General features: G+C 45.2%; 1 protein-coding gene and 1 long non-coding RNA gene across 5 annotated transcripts in view; one reads left to right on the top strand and one right to left on the bottom strand.

Moving 5' to 3' along the window:
- Nucleotides 1-4,955: 4,955 nt before the first annotated feature.
- On the top strand, nt 4,956-6,529 carry LOC124487271. Its single transcript, XR_006958356.1, has 2 exons — nt 4,956-5,152; nt 5,226-6,529. It is a non-coding gene; the product is annotated as an uncharacterized LOC124487271 (long non-coding RNA).
- A 1,484-nt stretch (nt 6,530-8,013) lies between these two features.
- Nucleotides 8,014-14,472, bottom strand: part of ccdc50a (coiled-coil domain containing 50a) — a 29,932-nt gene continuing 23,473 nt past the window's right edge. For 2 of the 4 annotated variants that reach the window (XM_047049467.1, XM_047049466.1), the window contains exons 6-12: nt 11,517-12,341; nt 10,602-10,771; nt 9,974-10,018; nt 9,728-9,832; nt 9,360-9,442; nt 9,045-9,154; nt 8,014-8,816 (exon numbers count right to left, since the gene is read on the bottom strand). In XM_047049467.1, the coding sequence (XP_046905423.1) occupies nt 8,797-8,816; nt 9,045-9,154; nt 9,360-9,442; nt 9,728-9,832; nt 9,974-10,018; nt 10,602-10,771; nt 11,517-12,341 (1,358 nt within the window). In that variant the 3' untranslated portion in view covers nt 8,014-8,796. The remainder of the gene's footprint in view (nt 8,817-9,044; nt 9,155-9,359; nt 9,443-9,727; nt 9,833-9,973; nt 10,019-10,601; nt 10,772-11,516; nt 12,342-14,472) is intronic. The other 2 variants (XM_047049469.1, XM_047049470.1) reach the window with 2 other exon arrangements.

Raw genomic sequence — 14,472 nt, 5'->3', positions numbered from 1 at the left:
AGAGTGAAGGAGAGGTCCAAGGCCATGGTTGCATCACAGGCACAGAAAGGGCAGTCCGAGCAGTTTCCTTCCTGGCGTTTACCGGCCAGAGTGCTGCCTGTGGGGGGATCCCATCCACCCCCTACGACATCGGAGGAGCCGATGCAGCTGGGAAGGGCTAGGCTGTCCACCGACGAGCGTCAACACCGCATGCGGGAAGGGAGGTGCATGTATTGCGCTCAGTTGGGCCACTTTGTTTCTTCCTGCCCGTCAAAAGAGCAGGCTCACCAGTGAGAAGAGGAGCACTGGTGAGCCGAACGTTTTCTTCCAACAGATTCCCTCGTCTCCTCACACAGGCCCGGCTGGTAGCACCTTCAACAACCCTTTGTCATCCTGTGTTAGTGGACTCGGGGGCAGATGAAAGTTTCATGGACGTTGGGTTGGCCGAAAGACTGGGGCTCAATCTAGTCCCTTTGCAAAAGCCGTTAGAGGTGAATGCTTTGGCTGGTCATCTGCTTTGCAAGATAACCCAGCGCACTGCCCCCCTTCAGCTCCTCATGGCTGAGAATCACACAGAAGAGATTGTGTTTCATATCTTCAGTTCCCCGGTGCAGCCTCTCATCCTAGGTTTACCCTGGCTTGTTAAGCATAACCCTAACATGAATTGGGCTACCGGTGAGGTAACCTGCTGAGGAGAGGGGTGTGCTCATGCCTGTATCCGTCAGGACCCCGTTTCCGACTGCCCAGACTCCTTTGCCTCCGTTGCCTGCAACTCCTGAGTCCCCAGTCTCCTCTCCTGCCATCTTTGGACTCCGACTTCCCGGACCTTTCCAAGGTTCTCTCCTGCTACTTGGACCTCAAGGAGGTATTCAATAAGTCTCGGGCCACTGCTCTGCCACCTCACCGCCCCTATGACTGTTGCATTGACTTGCTGCCAGGTACAATGCCGCCCAGGGGACGCCTCTACTCCCTGTCTGCTCCTGAGACTGCGACCATGAAGGAGTACATTGAGTCCTCATTGGCGGCTGGGATCATTCGCCCCTCTTCCTTTCCTGCTGGGGCCGGTTTCTTTTTCGTGGGGAAGGACAAGACGTTACGCCCCTGCATTGACTATCGTAGACTGAACGCCCTAACTGTCAACAGGTAACCCCTCCCACTCATTTCTTCTGCATTGGATTTACTGCAAGGTTCTAAGATCTTTACCAAACTGGACTTGCGCAATGCCTACCATCTGGTGAGCATGAGAGAGGGAGACGAGTGGAAGAAGGCGTTTAACACTCCCAGTGGGCACTACGAATATCTTGTGATGCCTTTTGGTCTCACCAACGCTCCTGCCGTGTTCCAGACCCTGGTGAACGATGTTCTGAGAGACTTCCTTGACCACTTTGTTTTTGTTTACCTAGATGACATCCTCATCTTCTCTCCCAACACAGAGGTACACACTCAGCACGTCCGTCTGGTCCTACAGCGTCTTCTCCACAACAATCTCTTTGTGAAGGCAGAGAAGTGTGAATTTCATGCTCCTACGGTCACGTTCCTGGGCTACGTTTCTGAGGACAGTGTCCACATGGATCCCTCCAAGGTCAGTGCAGTGGCTGAATGGCCCAAGCCCACGGATCGTAAACAGGTCCAACGTTTTCTGGGGTTTGCCAATTTTTATAAATGGTTTATCCGCAATTTGAGTACCATTGCAGCCCCGTTGCATGTGCTGACGTCTCCTCGTGTGAAGTTCCTGTGGTGTTCTCAAGCGGAGGACTCTTTTGTTGGCTCAAGGAGTACTTCACGTCTGCACCTATCCTGACCATGCCCGATCCCCATCGGCAGTTTGTTGTGGAGGTTGATGCCTCGGAGGTGGGCGTTGGAGCTGTCCTCTCCCAACGGGCGGAGGATCACAAGCTCCATCCCTGCGCTTTTCTCTCCCGGAAGCTCTCTTCTGCTGAGAAGAACTGACGTGGGGAACCGAGAGCTGCTGGCCGTCAAGGTTGCTCTAGAGGAGTGGCGCCATTGGCTGGAGGGAGCAGAGCATCCTTTCCTCGTTTGGACGGACCACAAGAACTTAGCATACATCCGAACAGCCAAGCGCCTCAATTCTCGACGGGCCAGATGGGCACTTTTTCAATCGGTTTGATTTCTCGATCTTACCGTCCTGGCTCAAAGAATGTTAAACCAGATGCTCTGTCTCGCCTGTTTGATCCCTGCTCTGATCCTGGCCCCCCACTAACATTCTGGCCCCCTCTTGTGTAGTAGGAGCAGTCACGTGGGGCATAGAGGAGAGAGTCAGGCAAGGTAATGCAGGCAATCTCACTCCAGACTGGTGTCCCCCGAACAGGCTGTTTGTCTCTTCCCCTCTCCGTTCTCAGGTGATTCATTGGGCACATACCTCCCGTCTCTCGTGTCACCCCGGAGTTCGGCGGACTCTTTTTGTGGTCAGGCAACGTTTTTGGTGGCCGGCTATAGAGAAGGACATTGGGGAGTATGTTGCAGCCTGTCCCATGTGCGCCCAGAACAAGACCTCCCGGTCTCCGCCATCTGGCCTTCTGAAACCACTTCCGGTGCCCCATCGCCCCTGGTCGGAGATTTCCCTCGACTTTGTCACAGGTCTACCTCCCTCGGAGGGTAACACCACTGTTCTTACGGTAGTGGACAGATTTTCAAAGATGGTGCACTTCATCCCTCTGCCCAAGCTGCCCTCTGCCAAGGGAACGGCAGAGGCAGTTTTGTCTCATGTGTTCCGATTGCACGGGTTTCCCAGGGATGTGGTTTCTGATCGAGGACCTCAGTTCATCTCCCAATTCTGGAAGGCTTTTTGTTAATTGGTTGGGGCCACTGTCAGTCTCAGCTCCGGGTACCACCCCCAATCCAACGGCCAGACTGAGTGGCTCAACCAGGAGCTGGAAACAGGGCTGCGCTGTCTCGTCTCCCGAAACCCTACTACATGGAGCAAGCGCCTCATCAGGGTGGAGTATGCCCACAACACACTGCTTAGTTCTGCTACTGGTCTCTCCCCCTTTTAGTGCGCCTATGGCTATCAGCCACCCCTGTTCCCTGACCTGGAGCCTGAGGTGGCTGTTCCCTCTGCACAAGCGTTTGTCCGTTTATGTCGACGGACCTGGAACAATGCTCGCCGGGTGCTTCTGAGAAACTCCAGCCGGTATAAGAGGCTGGCTGATCGACATCGCAACCCTGCCCCCACCTACCGTCCCGGGCAAAGTGTGTGGTTGTCAACCCAAGATCTCCCCCTGAGGGTCGACTCTCGCAAGTCGGCTCCCCGGTTTGTGGGTCCTTTCCCCATCACCAGAGTCATCAATCCTGTGACTGCGCCTCCGGCTACCCAGCTCCATGAGGGTTCACCCCACGTTTCACGTCTCCCGGATAAAGCCAGTTAAGGTCAGCCCCTTGGTTCCTGCTTCTAGACCCCCGCCACCTCCCCGGCTTGTGGCCCAGTGTACTCTGTGAGGCGTCTCCTGGCTGTTCGTCGTAGGGGTCGTGGACGTCAGTACCTGGTAGACTGGGCGGGGTATGGTCCTGAGGAGAGGCGATGGGTTCCCACCAGTTTCATCATGGATCCTACTCTTATTGATGACTTCCACCGCCACCAGCCTGGGACGTCCGGTGCCGTCCCTAAGGGGAGGGGTACTGTCACATCCCGCCCTATTTCCTAGGTCATGTCTTTGTTTTTTCAGCGTCTCCTACCCTGCCTGTGATTGAATCTAGCCCCAGTGTATTTAGCCCCTGTTTTTCAATATCTCTTTGCTAGTTTGTCTTTGTACCTCATGTCAGTCTCTGCCTTCTGTATCCAGTAAAAATACCTTTTTGTGAATATTCTTAGTCGTGCTTTTGAGTCCAACACGTATCGTCGTTACATATTGCTCAAAATGTAAAGTGGTTTTCAGTAATTAATTTAGTGTAACTAAAGTGATATTGCCATCTTGTGGACTTAAGTAAATATCACGCTGTTTTGATATAAGAAAAAAAAACTGACGTTAAGAGACCATTGTTAGTTATGTGGATCTTAGTACTTTCCCGGAAAATCACAATTTTCAACTTAATTATTCTCCACTTTATAGATGGCTGGTTGTAAAACGTTAAACAAAACAAAAACGGTATTAATTAATGTCTCCTATATGTCAGATTTGTGGCAACATTTTTAAAAAGCGCTTATCCGGAGTCGGGTCGTGGGGGGAGCAGCTACAGCAGATTAACTTAAAAGTCATCTCATTTTAAAAACAAATAAAAAAACAACCTGTAAAAGATGTCAATGAATAGCACCTGGTGATCGCCTTGACGAGCATTAGGCAGAAACTCGGCAACCTTAAGACTGCAGCTCTCAAACCAGTCAGATGTCATTCCTGCATCAGGCAGAGTGCACTGTGCCCAGGGCCAAACGGCCCATCCATTTTTACACGCAATGATGGGAATGTTTGCTTTTCATCACACTCTATATCACCAGCCTTTAACTGTCTGTGGTTGCATTTTAGCTCGGTCACTAATTTATCCAGTCACTAATACCAATGTACTGGGTGTTTTGCTCATGTTTAAAGTTATGGGCCAACACATACTACTAAACAGTATTGTGTACACTTTTCTACAATGGCTTCAGATATACTACATTGTGGTCCAAACTTCAGGTTCTCAAATTGTTCAAAATCAGGATAATATTGCTTCTCATTACGGAGAACTCATAAGGAACAGCAGCGTGGCCCTTCAACTCATAGATGTCCCGTCTGACAATGAAAATAAACCAGTACAATCTACAAAGATACTGGACAAAATAAATATAAAGAAAAGGCATCGTGAACGGCCAGGATCTTTGTCATGTAAACAGAGAAGCTCACTTCATCAGGTGGTTTATTTAAGTGGCCATATTATTCTGCTTGTGACCACCTCTACCGGTTTTTCCTGAAGATGAGCCAAAGGCTTATTATTTGAGGGGTTCAAATGTACGTGGAGAGGATTCACTTGTGAGGTATCGTCACATTTGGCACCTGTCGGTTGCATCACCTATAAGCATTCTTGGTAGGGCTAGCCATCAGCCTAAATGTTTTAGCTGGTTTGTGTGAGAGGATGGTGAGCGTGTGATTTGTGCATGAAAGTTCTGCTGACAGTTTAGGGCGTGTATCTTTTCAGTGTCTTTACACAGTTTGGCGACAGAACGTCCACATCAACGCTTCAGGTAAGCAGACAGATATAAAATGATTAACTACCCTACATTTAAGTACCTGAAATATAAGTTCATTTTCACATAGGTCTTGCACTGTCTGCATAATGGATAGCAATAACTGGTGACCTCGAAGCGCACGTGTAGGTAAGATATTTACTGCATCTGTCCATTTTGGCTGTCTATTTTTATATGTTCGTGTCTGTTAATTGTGGGATTAATTTACATATTTGAGCTCCCGCACCTCCCGCAGTTAGTAAAACACAAAGTGGTGATTTGCCCAATAACACGATGTTAAAACGTCGCCGACTACAATAGCTTTGCCGGGGCCGAGAAGGGGTCGAATGTCTGTTTACCCCTCAACTGTAAAATATCGATAAACTTATAGAACTAAAAACTTGATGGATGCTGTCTGACAGAACTTATCCGCACCCGTATGGCAGTATTACTTAACATGGCTGTTCTGTAACAGGCACTTGCAAAGACCACAGTCGCCTACATGATCAAACTTGAACTGTTCTCCCGGAACACCGACTGCTTCAATATTTGTCCTGCTTCTCGTCACTTGTTACTCATGCCGCTAGAAACTTTTGCTGAGATGTTATGACAAATTTCAGTCATCGTTTCTGGTAGTAGGGGTAGCATAAATTTCAGCAGCCACGTGTCCAAAGTCTGTAGTGTTATCGGAACTTAAGAAAACACAAAACATTTGAATATATATTTAAAGATGATTGATTTGTGTAGTGTCCAGGGGCCTGTGGTGTGTGGGTGCCTTTGTATACCTGTATCAGTGAGAGCAGAGCAGAGTGGTGTGGTGGTGTTACCACACGCTAGGGAACCTATGCTATCTCAGGTATGTTGGTGAACTTGCTCTGTGGAGAAACCATCCAGTTTGCTTCCTCATTCAACTCTCAAACCTGAATTAAGGTGTGGGACTAGTTACTGACTCATTCTCAGCAAAACATTGACAACTAGGACTACAGTATATACTACACATACATGTATATAGTCACATAACACAATTTCCTATTCTGGGACCATAATATTAACCCAAAACGATTACATGTCCTGTAATGTCACTATTCAAAATTAATAAAAAAGCATTATACATCGAGTTGCGTTGCCTGATTGGTATATCTGGTAAAGACACTCCTTACGACAAAACATAATTTACAGTTGGAACAGGTTTGTCTGGTAACAGGTGTCTCTGATTGAAAGGAGCTGGATTGTCTTGTGATGTAAATATTGATCTGTAATCTAACAAGCCCAAACTGGCAGATCCCATGTGAAACATTCTTTTTTTTTTTCTTTCTTTACTTTTTAAATAGTTTCTTTATTCAAATATGTGTACTGTTACATAATGATAACCATAATAAAGACAAATCTGGTGATTGAACTTGGATTCTTTTCAGGAGGAGCCAGATGAAGCCACATACAGTACACTTCAAACATGGTTTGGAAATGTGACATTAAAACAGAAGATAATTTGGCATAATATTTGAATAAACCATTAACCACTACAAATATTGATACGGTTAATTAATATGGTAAAGGTACAACAGAATCCTTTAAGTAAGTTCACACAATAAAATACAGTATTTGCCAACACACTTCATGTGCTGCTTTCCAATTAGTCAATTGCAAACATACCCTGGATAGTAATTTGTTGAACTTTTGGAAGATAACACTTCACTTTGGTTAGCATTGTTTTTAAAACCAAAAGGGAAATCAATGCATAAGAACTAAAATCACAAATTTAGCTACCTCCAGATGACTAATATTAAAATCGTATTCAATTGCTCCACAAGGAGGCGCCATCACCAAAGAAGAATTTGACATCAAAGCATGGGCCAGGCCAGCAATCACCCTGTGGTTAACTTTGTATCGATTTTTAATCCCCAGTTCTCCAAATGTCCCAGAAAAAGTTAAACATAAATGGCACAATGTCTGTCCTGTCAACCACAATACAGTTTACAGACATAAATATGTCAGTGTGTCTGCGAACATTATATACAATACACATCTCTGTCAAAAAACATTTTAAAGCATTAACGTGACCATGAGTCCCATCAACAAACAAAAATACTATCATACGCTTGGCTGAAGTTGAACAATGAGGGGAAAAAAACCAACACCATGATTCAACTGAATAACTTTCAAAACATTGATAATTAAACACTTATGTATGATGTGACTGAAAACCCACAGTATGTCAAAAATAATCATGGCAGTATAGTTACAGTAGGCAAATGTCCCTTTAAGGGACAAAACCGCTTTAAGACAGCAGTGATCTTCTGATATGGTTCCCTATGTTATCAATGTCAGTGTATTCCACAATTCCACTGATTATCATCATGGTCCTCGTTGTCTATGACCAAAACGGAAAAAAAACCTCACATTTAAAAAAAAGAATTTCTCTCCTGGCTGCAGCACACAGAAAGCAAATACACCACCACTTTGATCAAGAGAAGGAGAGTATTTCTGGATTTGGTATGGAATTTCAAGATAAAGTGAGAAGGAAAGGTAAATAAATAAAGACAATAAAATTAAATAAAAAGCCTTTCCATATCACTACATGTAACAGTACTTTTTGAGATGAGAGACTATCCACAATTTGAAATAGACCCTTCAAGAACAAAACTGGTAAGTCCTACATTATTTAAATAGGTGATAAACACCAAGAAAATTGATAACCTGACAGAAAAAGATTGGCATTCAAGCAAGACATTACGCTTTTGTTATGACTTGCAATAATTACAATTACTTCATACTGATCCATACTATTTTCGTTGGGTTGTACACCTTCTAAGTTGTAAAGGGTCAAGTTTCAAGCATATACAGATTTATTTCCACTCAGTTCAATCACACAGACTTGATTTTGGCTTGAAGAGTAATTCAAAGGGGTTGCGTGTTTTTTTATTATTTTTTTATGGGGAAAACATAAGTATACAGGAATTCACTTTCCGTAAGCATGCACATAGAAACACAGCCGTAACGCATTGTCCCTTAACACGCCATCTGCACCAAATACACAGTTGCACGGGGTCCAGTAATAGCCTCTCACAAGCGAAAGACACCAATGGAAGTTCACAGCCAGACACAAACACGGAAGCAAAACCCCCAGCATCTTGATAAGTTTCCTTTTGCGTGGATACAATGTCGCTCAAAAAAGAATATAGCATTAAAAGGATGCAGCGTGGTGCCTCTGTTGGTCTTGTTGTGTTGGATAGCATTGATGCACAGGGCATCTGGAGGAACAGATTGCATATCCAGCGATACTCCTGAGTTACCACGAGCAAGACTCACAAAAGAGCAAGAACCAGATGACGGCAACTGAGAAACAGGACCTTTCCCCCCTACTCTGCCCCCAGCACCTACTGACTGGGGAGTAATGTTACAAGCCATGTCTTTTGGGCTGTCTAAGTGTCGAGCCAATTAAAGAAAAAACAAAACAAGTGTGTGATAAACTTCTCAAGCTGCAAGCTTTCTGATCGGTAGGACCACTGAGATGGGGTTGAAAAACACCTCGGGACCCAGTCAGTAAGCCCTTCAAGGCTCTGGGTACACAGGGAGATATCTTATTTTTGTAGACAGCCATGATGAGTCAAAATGGAAAGGTAAAAACAAGGGATGTCTGGACATCATTGGCAAGCTGTTGGTCACTGCCTGTAATATGCACCTGGAACAAAATTCAGATAGGAATGAGCAGTCACATTAGTATCAACAACTCTTGAAAGCGGTCTGATGTCTAAGCCTTGACATTTTCGCTCCCCTGTCTGCAGGCTAATGCAGGCATGTACAATGACAAAATATACAAAGTACAGTAGGAATGATAAAATGTGATTTCTAAGCGTACCACTCAAAGAGAGGTTAGAGGTCAAAGTGGGCCTCCAGAGGCAGGTCTCACCTTTGTAGGCAGCCTCGGGTCTGGATGGAACCCGAGGAGTGAAGGGGTTCTCTGAGTAACCATTGCCAGGATTGACGTTCTCGTATTCGGGTGTGCGAGGCCGAGGAGGCCTGAAAGAGAGGGGAAGGGACGGGAGGTTTTGGAGCGCGAGGAAAAGATAAGGACGTCAGGTGCGTTTTTATACTGATACATGATAACACATGATAACATGATAACAAATGTTCTAAATATTAGTTATATAGCTGTTTAACAATCAGCAAAGAAAAAGTATTTCAACTTGAATGATATTTATTGTTGATATGTTAAGACCAATACCTGTCAGGCTTGTTGTGGTTCTTTTGCCTCTGGTATTCATATTCCTCTCTGGATCTGGGCCTTACCACCTCCTCTGTACTTAGCTAAATGAATGAATGCATGATAAGAATAAACAAACGAAGACCCAGAAAAAAACAGGAAAACAAGAGTTGACTGTTTAAATCAGTGTTTCCCAACCTTGGTCCTCGGGACCCCCAAAACATGCAGGGCAGGGGACCAGGGTCCCGAGGACCAGGTTTGGAAACACTGGTTTAAATGACTGTAGTGGTCACTGGTATCTGAGCATGCCCTACAACGCTTTAGCCAATTTGTGTATGTTTGAGATATTAAATATATATGAAATATTAATGTTCAAATCAGTAGCTGACCTTGTAGTCTCCCTCTGGCCTCCTCTTCTCCAGGGCCTGCCTCTCCTTCTCTTTGGACTTTTTATACTCCTTTTTCTCCTGCTCCATCAGCAACCTGGCAATCTCCTGTGAATGGACAGCACTCAAACTGACATACTGGCTTCCCACAATGCCTTACAGATTTTTCACAGGCCTTCCACACACAAACAGGCTGCTGATGATAACTACGAGACACACATTTTCCGTTTCAGTTGTCCACACACTCACCTCATCTTGAGCTACTTGGGCGGCACGCTTGTCGATCTTACTGGCCTGTAAAACAAACAAAGAAAATAAAAGAACAACTTCAAAGTCACATTTTCCCACAGTTCTCAAAACAGAGGAAGTGACTCAATTTTGAATGCCAGCCCTACTTCTAGACCAAGGCAAATGCAGCTATTAGAGGACAAACTAACCTAAAATACCATACACAACCATTGAACATTTGCTGTGGATGAACAGTTCTGTTTTAGGACTAGGTCTTACAATCCCTGGTTGATTTGCACTCCTGAGATGTGAACAGAAATGATAATCTTGCATCTAATCTTTGTTTTGAAATGTCAAAATCACTCAAACTAAAAACAAGTTCATGATGGTGAGATATGGCTGCTTTAATATATTATTCCATGGGACATGGTATAGTGGCAACAACTTGAGAAAGACAAAAAATAAGTGCAGAAAAGTTAAGAATAAATACATACACAAATATACACACGTCTATTCTAAAACTCTGCGGAAGGGCACTACTAAATTGCAAATGTCTAAACTACATGTAAATTACGTCACTAAATTGTGTTCCTGGTAACACTAGAGAAATACAATGTTGTAACAGAGTCAGTAACGCAGACTGTCAGACCTTGATCTCCTCCTCCTGCATTTTGCGGGCAACTTCCAAGTCCCTGAGTTCCTGCTCTCGTAATTCCCTCAGCTCCAGACGGGTCAACCCCTGGGTGGCCTCGCCCACACCGTACTCCCCTCCTGCCAGCACAGCCGCACCTCCCCCCACACCTCCTTGCACAACATGGCCTGCAGGGGGTGAGAGGTTGGTGTGGGTGACACACATCAATAAGGATACTGTTGCGTTTGTACAGACCTTCCAATACTTTCAACCGACAAAGCTTCAGTGTCTGTTTTCAAAGCATCCGTTTCAATGTAGCTCGGCCAATTGTTTTCCGAATCTGTGGCTCGTTTTGTGCAAATGTGAGGCTTTAAAAACAACAACAACAAATCTGGTGAAATAGTATGTGGCTTGTAGAACAGAAAAGTTAAAAATTTGGAATATCAACACTGAAGCCTTTGAGGATTTGAAAATGGTAGTCAACCAAGGAGGACATCATACACCTACTATAAGGCAGGTGATACGACAAGACAGAGAATCCTGTCTGGACTACATGACACATTTCCACCAAAACATTCCACCACTGAATTGGTGTGACGTGATTCATCAACTCAAACCCATGATTCCTATATCATCCCAAAAACAGAGCAGCATTCAGTCACCTGGTTCACATAAGCGGTTTGCTGGGTTTCCACCATCAAGGTATGAATTTAGAATCAGTGAAGTCATAGTAGTAGAATAGCCAATATGAGCATGAGATCTCAACGGGGAGCGGAGCGTCACAGAAGGATGAGGAGTTAGATTAGAGATTAGCGGAGATTAGCAGCCCCACCATCACCCGAAGCCGCAGTTGAAAAAAAACAATCACGGATATCCACACACTGCAAAACAAACACACACACACCCCATATCAGGACCAGGGGTGAGCCATACCTGGCTCTCTTGGGGGATGTCCGAGAGAACGTTCTTCCCTTGGAACATCCCTGTAAGCATATTTCTCCTCTCTCCTCCTCCCTTCTCTCCTGCTCCGGTGCTCCGCCCACTGGTCCCCCACCACACTAGAGGGAACCACCAGCGTTCCCCTAACATTACCTTTACCTTTACCGTCATCATAATCCTCCTCCTCCTGACTGGGCACGTGAGCCTCCAGCAAGGGTCTTTCCCTGCTCCTGGTTCTGGCCTTTAGATTGTAATCATCCTCGTCCAGGCTCTCCTCTCCGTCACATGACTTTTCTCCGTTCCTCTTTTGGTCATTCTCTCTGTCCTTGTCTCTTTTAGGTTCCCCCGCTCTGCATGCTTCTCTCCTCACTTCTCTTTCAGAGCGTCTCTCCTGCGCCAGATCCGACTCCCAGTCTATATTCCTCGGTCGATCTCCATGTCTTTCTCCGGCTTTGTCTCTCTCCCGGTCCTGGTCCCTCTCCACAACAAACTGTGGTGGCGCTGGCCTGGGAGGTCTCACTCTCGCCCTCACTGCCCTTTCTCCTTCGTCCCTCAGCACTGCCTCCTTCTCTCTCCGTGTCTCTGTGGCCTGGTATTCCGTGTGTCTCTGCTTGCCTTTGGATGGGAGCCTGTGTTCAGGGTATGGATCTGTCTCCCTCAGCAGGTCATGCTTTGGGTATCTGGAGCGAGTGTGGGGGGACCTGGGTTTAAATCTGGACTGGTTTGGAGTTCTGCTGGGCTCATGCCAGACGTCGTCCCGGGAAAGATTGTGGCGTGAGGAATCGGGGGGGGCAAGGCGTTTGGGTTTGTCTTGGCAGACTGAAGTATTGGAGACGGGGAGAGTAGAGAGGAGATGTGGAAAGACGGTGGTAGAAGTGGTGGAGATGAGCATGGAGAGAGGACACACATGTATTCATTTGTTAAGAAGGTTAGTGTGTACCAGGCTCCGCCAGTGCATCTGATAGGAGACCAGAATTATGGAAAACATTGAAAACATTTGCCGGTCAGCAATAGAGGGGGACACATTCTAAAAGATATGTCTTGTTGACAGGCACTTTACCAGAAACTCCATGCACGTTTAGCTGTGGTTAGATTGTAGAGAGGAGGAATATAGCCCAAATGTAACCTCGTCAGCAGAAGCTTCCCATCCACAACTCAAGCACACAGACCATGATAGAACAGCAAAAGCCCACGCAAGGCCTACTCCAGGACATGGGATGAATGGTTAGGAAATAAACAAATGAACAGGGTTTTTCCTGCATAGAGAAAATGTGGGCGTGCGCCTAAGCCGTTTTCCCGATTGCCTATGACAAATCCCGAGCGCCTAAGGCAACAAAAAAAGTCAGATGAAGAAAAAAAAAAAGTGTTCCTCACACGTGCAATGCATTGATTAACGATTTCCAACGCAGCCTCCATTGGTATTCTTAACCTGGAATGATAATATATAGTGTAGGCACGAAGAAACAACAACCTACATTTCTATCCCTGAAGATATATAGTTAGATAGTTCTTCATCCATGAGTCTTGGATGTTGTTATCCTTGTTAAGCTTCTCCCTCTTGCATTGAGATCTGTAAATTCTCGCCTCCAATTTAAGTTTGTCATCCACCATATCTACTTTTAAAATCTGAACGTATCCCTCCATTCATTGCATAATGAAGTCCCTTTTGACGGCTAAAACTCTAGTCAGCTGCGATAGCTTGTCCGAGTTAGCAACAGTTACTAAGGGGGACGGGGCTTAGCGATAGGTCTAATGTGGGGAGAACTGCCACTCTCGGGAAACTTCCGGGTTCTGAACTGTTCCATTCGAGGGCACTAACGAGCGAGTGCAGAATGAATGGAGGTCTATAGAGCTATACCCCTCAAAATCCATTTTTCTAAGGATATCATTTTTTGTCTAGTAATTTGAATTCTGAATTCAAAAGGGGAAAAATACACACTGCTAGGTCTTTTTTTAAAGTTGCCTTTCTGTTCTAAAAAGCCTCTTAAAATGTCAATGACGTCATACACATAGTACGACCAGAGATACTGCTTTACGGCAAGCTTTGGTCACTTTTTTCTCTCGGGGCATCGACAACACAGCTGACAGGTTGGGATCTCCCTGTCAATACACATGCTACAAAGAGTTTTGGGTTGCTAATGGTGTTGCTAATGTTGCTAATGCTCTGACATTCTGATTCTGCTTCGGATGCCATCAAGCGGGATCTTTGGTCAGTTCTTCACTAACCAATCAGCATTCATTAGCAGAACGCTAGCGTGTTATGGGCAACAACGACTCATCCTGTAAGAATGGACATAAGTACTTGTTCATTTAATTTTAGATCTATAATCCATGTTGAACATGCAAAAACTACAATCAAATGGCTTAATAGGGAGTGGACAGGCTCTCCTTAAACAGGCTCTGCCCGCATTCGAACGATCACACATGTGCGACGCTACTCCTTAACGGGTTAAATAGCATTCACGAAAAAAGTGTTTCTACCTTTGTTTTGTTATAAAAATGTGCTATATGCTGCATCGAAATATAAGCCTCACCACCAATAGAACAATTTAAAATCGGGGTATAAACCGCGGCTTTATTTCCCAGAAATACAGCAACTCATCCATCTGTGTGAAGACGAGGGACAGCCGACATTAGTTAAAAAAACTGAATGAAAAAAGAACAGTCGGGGAAGAAAGCCAAAGACAGGAAGTTCTGTTTTCTGTCAGATGAATGGAATTTCAGTCATCCACTGGCTGTCTGAGAAACTAACCTAATCTGATCCACACAAACAACTGTTAATAACCAAAAAGAAAAAAAGAAAGATAAAAAGGGCGAAGTTACAAAAACTGTCAACTTAAATATTGCTCCTACTGTGTGAGCACTAGGATTGTGAGATAATAATTTGGGGGGTCAAATTACCATGTGAATGTTGGTAGTTGGTATTGTAGGGTGTTTTCTAACGCAGGGG

The sequence above is a fragment of the Hypomesus transpacificus genome, chromosome 26, assembly GCF_021917145.1.
Source record: "Hypomesus transpacificus isolate Combined female chromosome 26, fHypTra1, whole genome shotgun sequence".
Taxonomy (NCBI): Eukaryota; Metazoa; Chordata; class Actinopteri; order Osmeriformes; family Osmeridae; genus Hypomesus; species Hypomesus transpacificus.
Note: the sequence above shows the minus strand (reverse complement) of the source record. Positions and strands in the feature narration are given on the sequence as shown.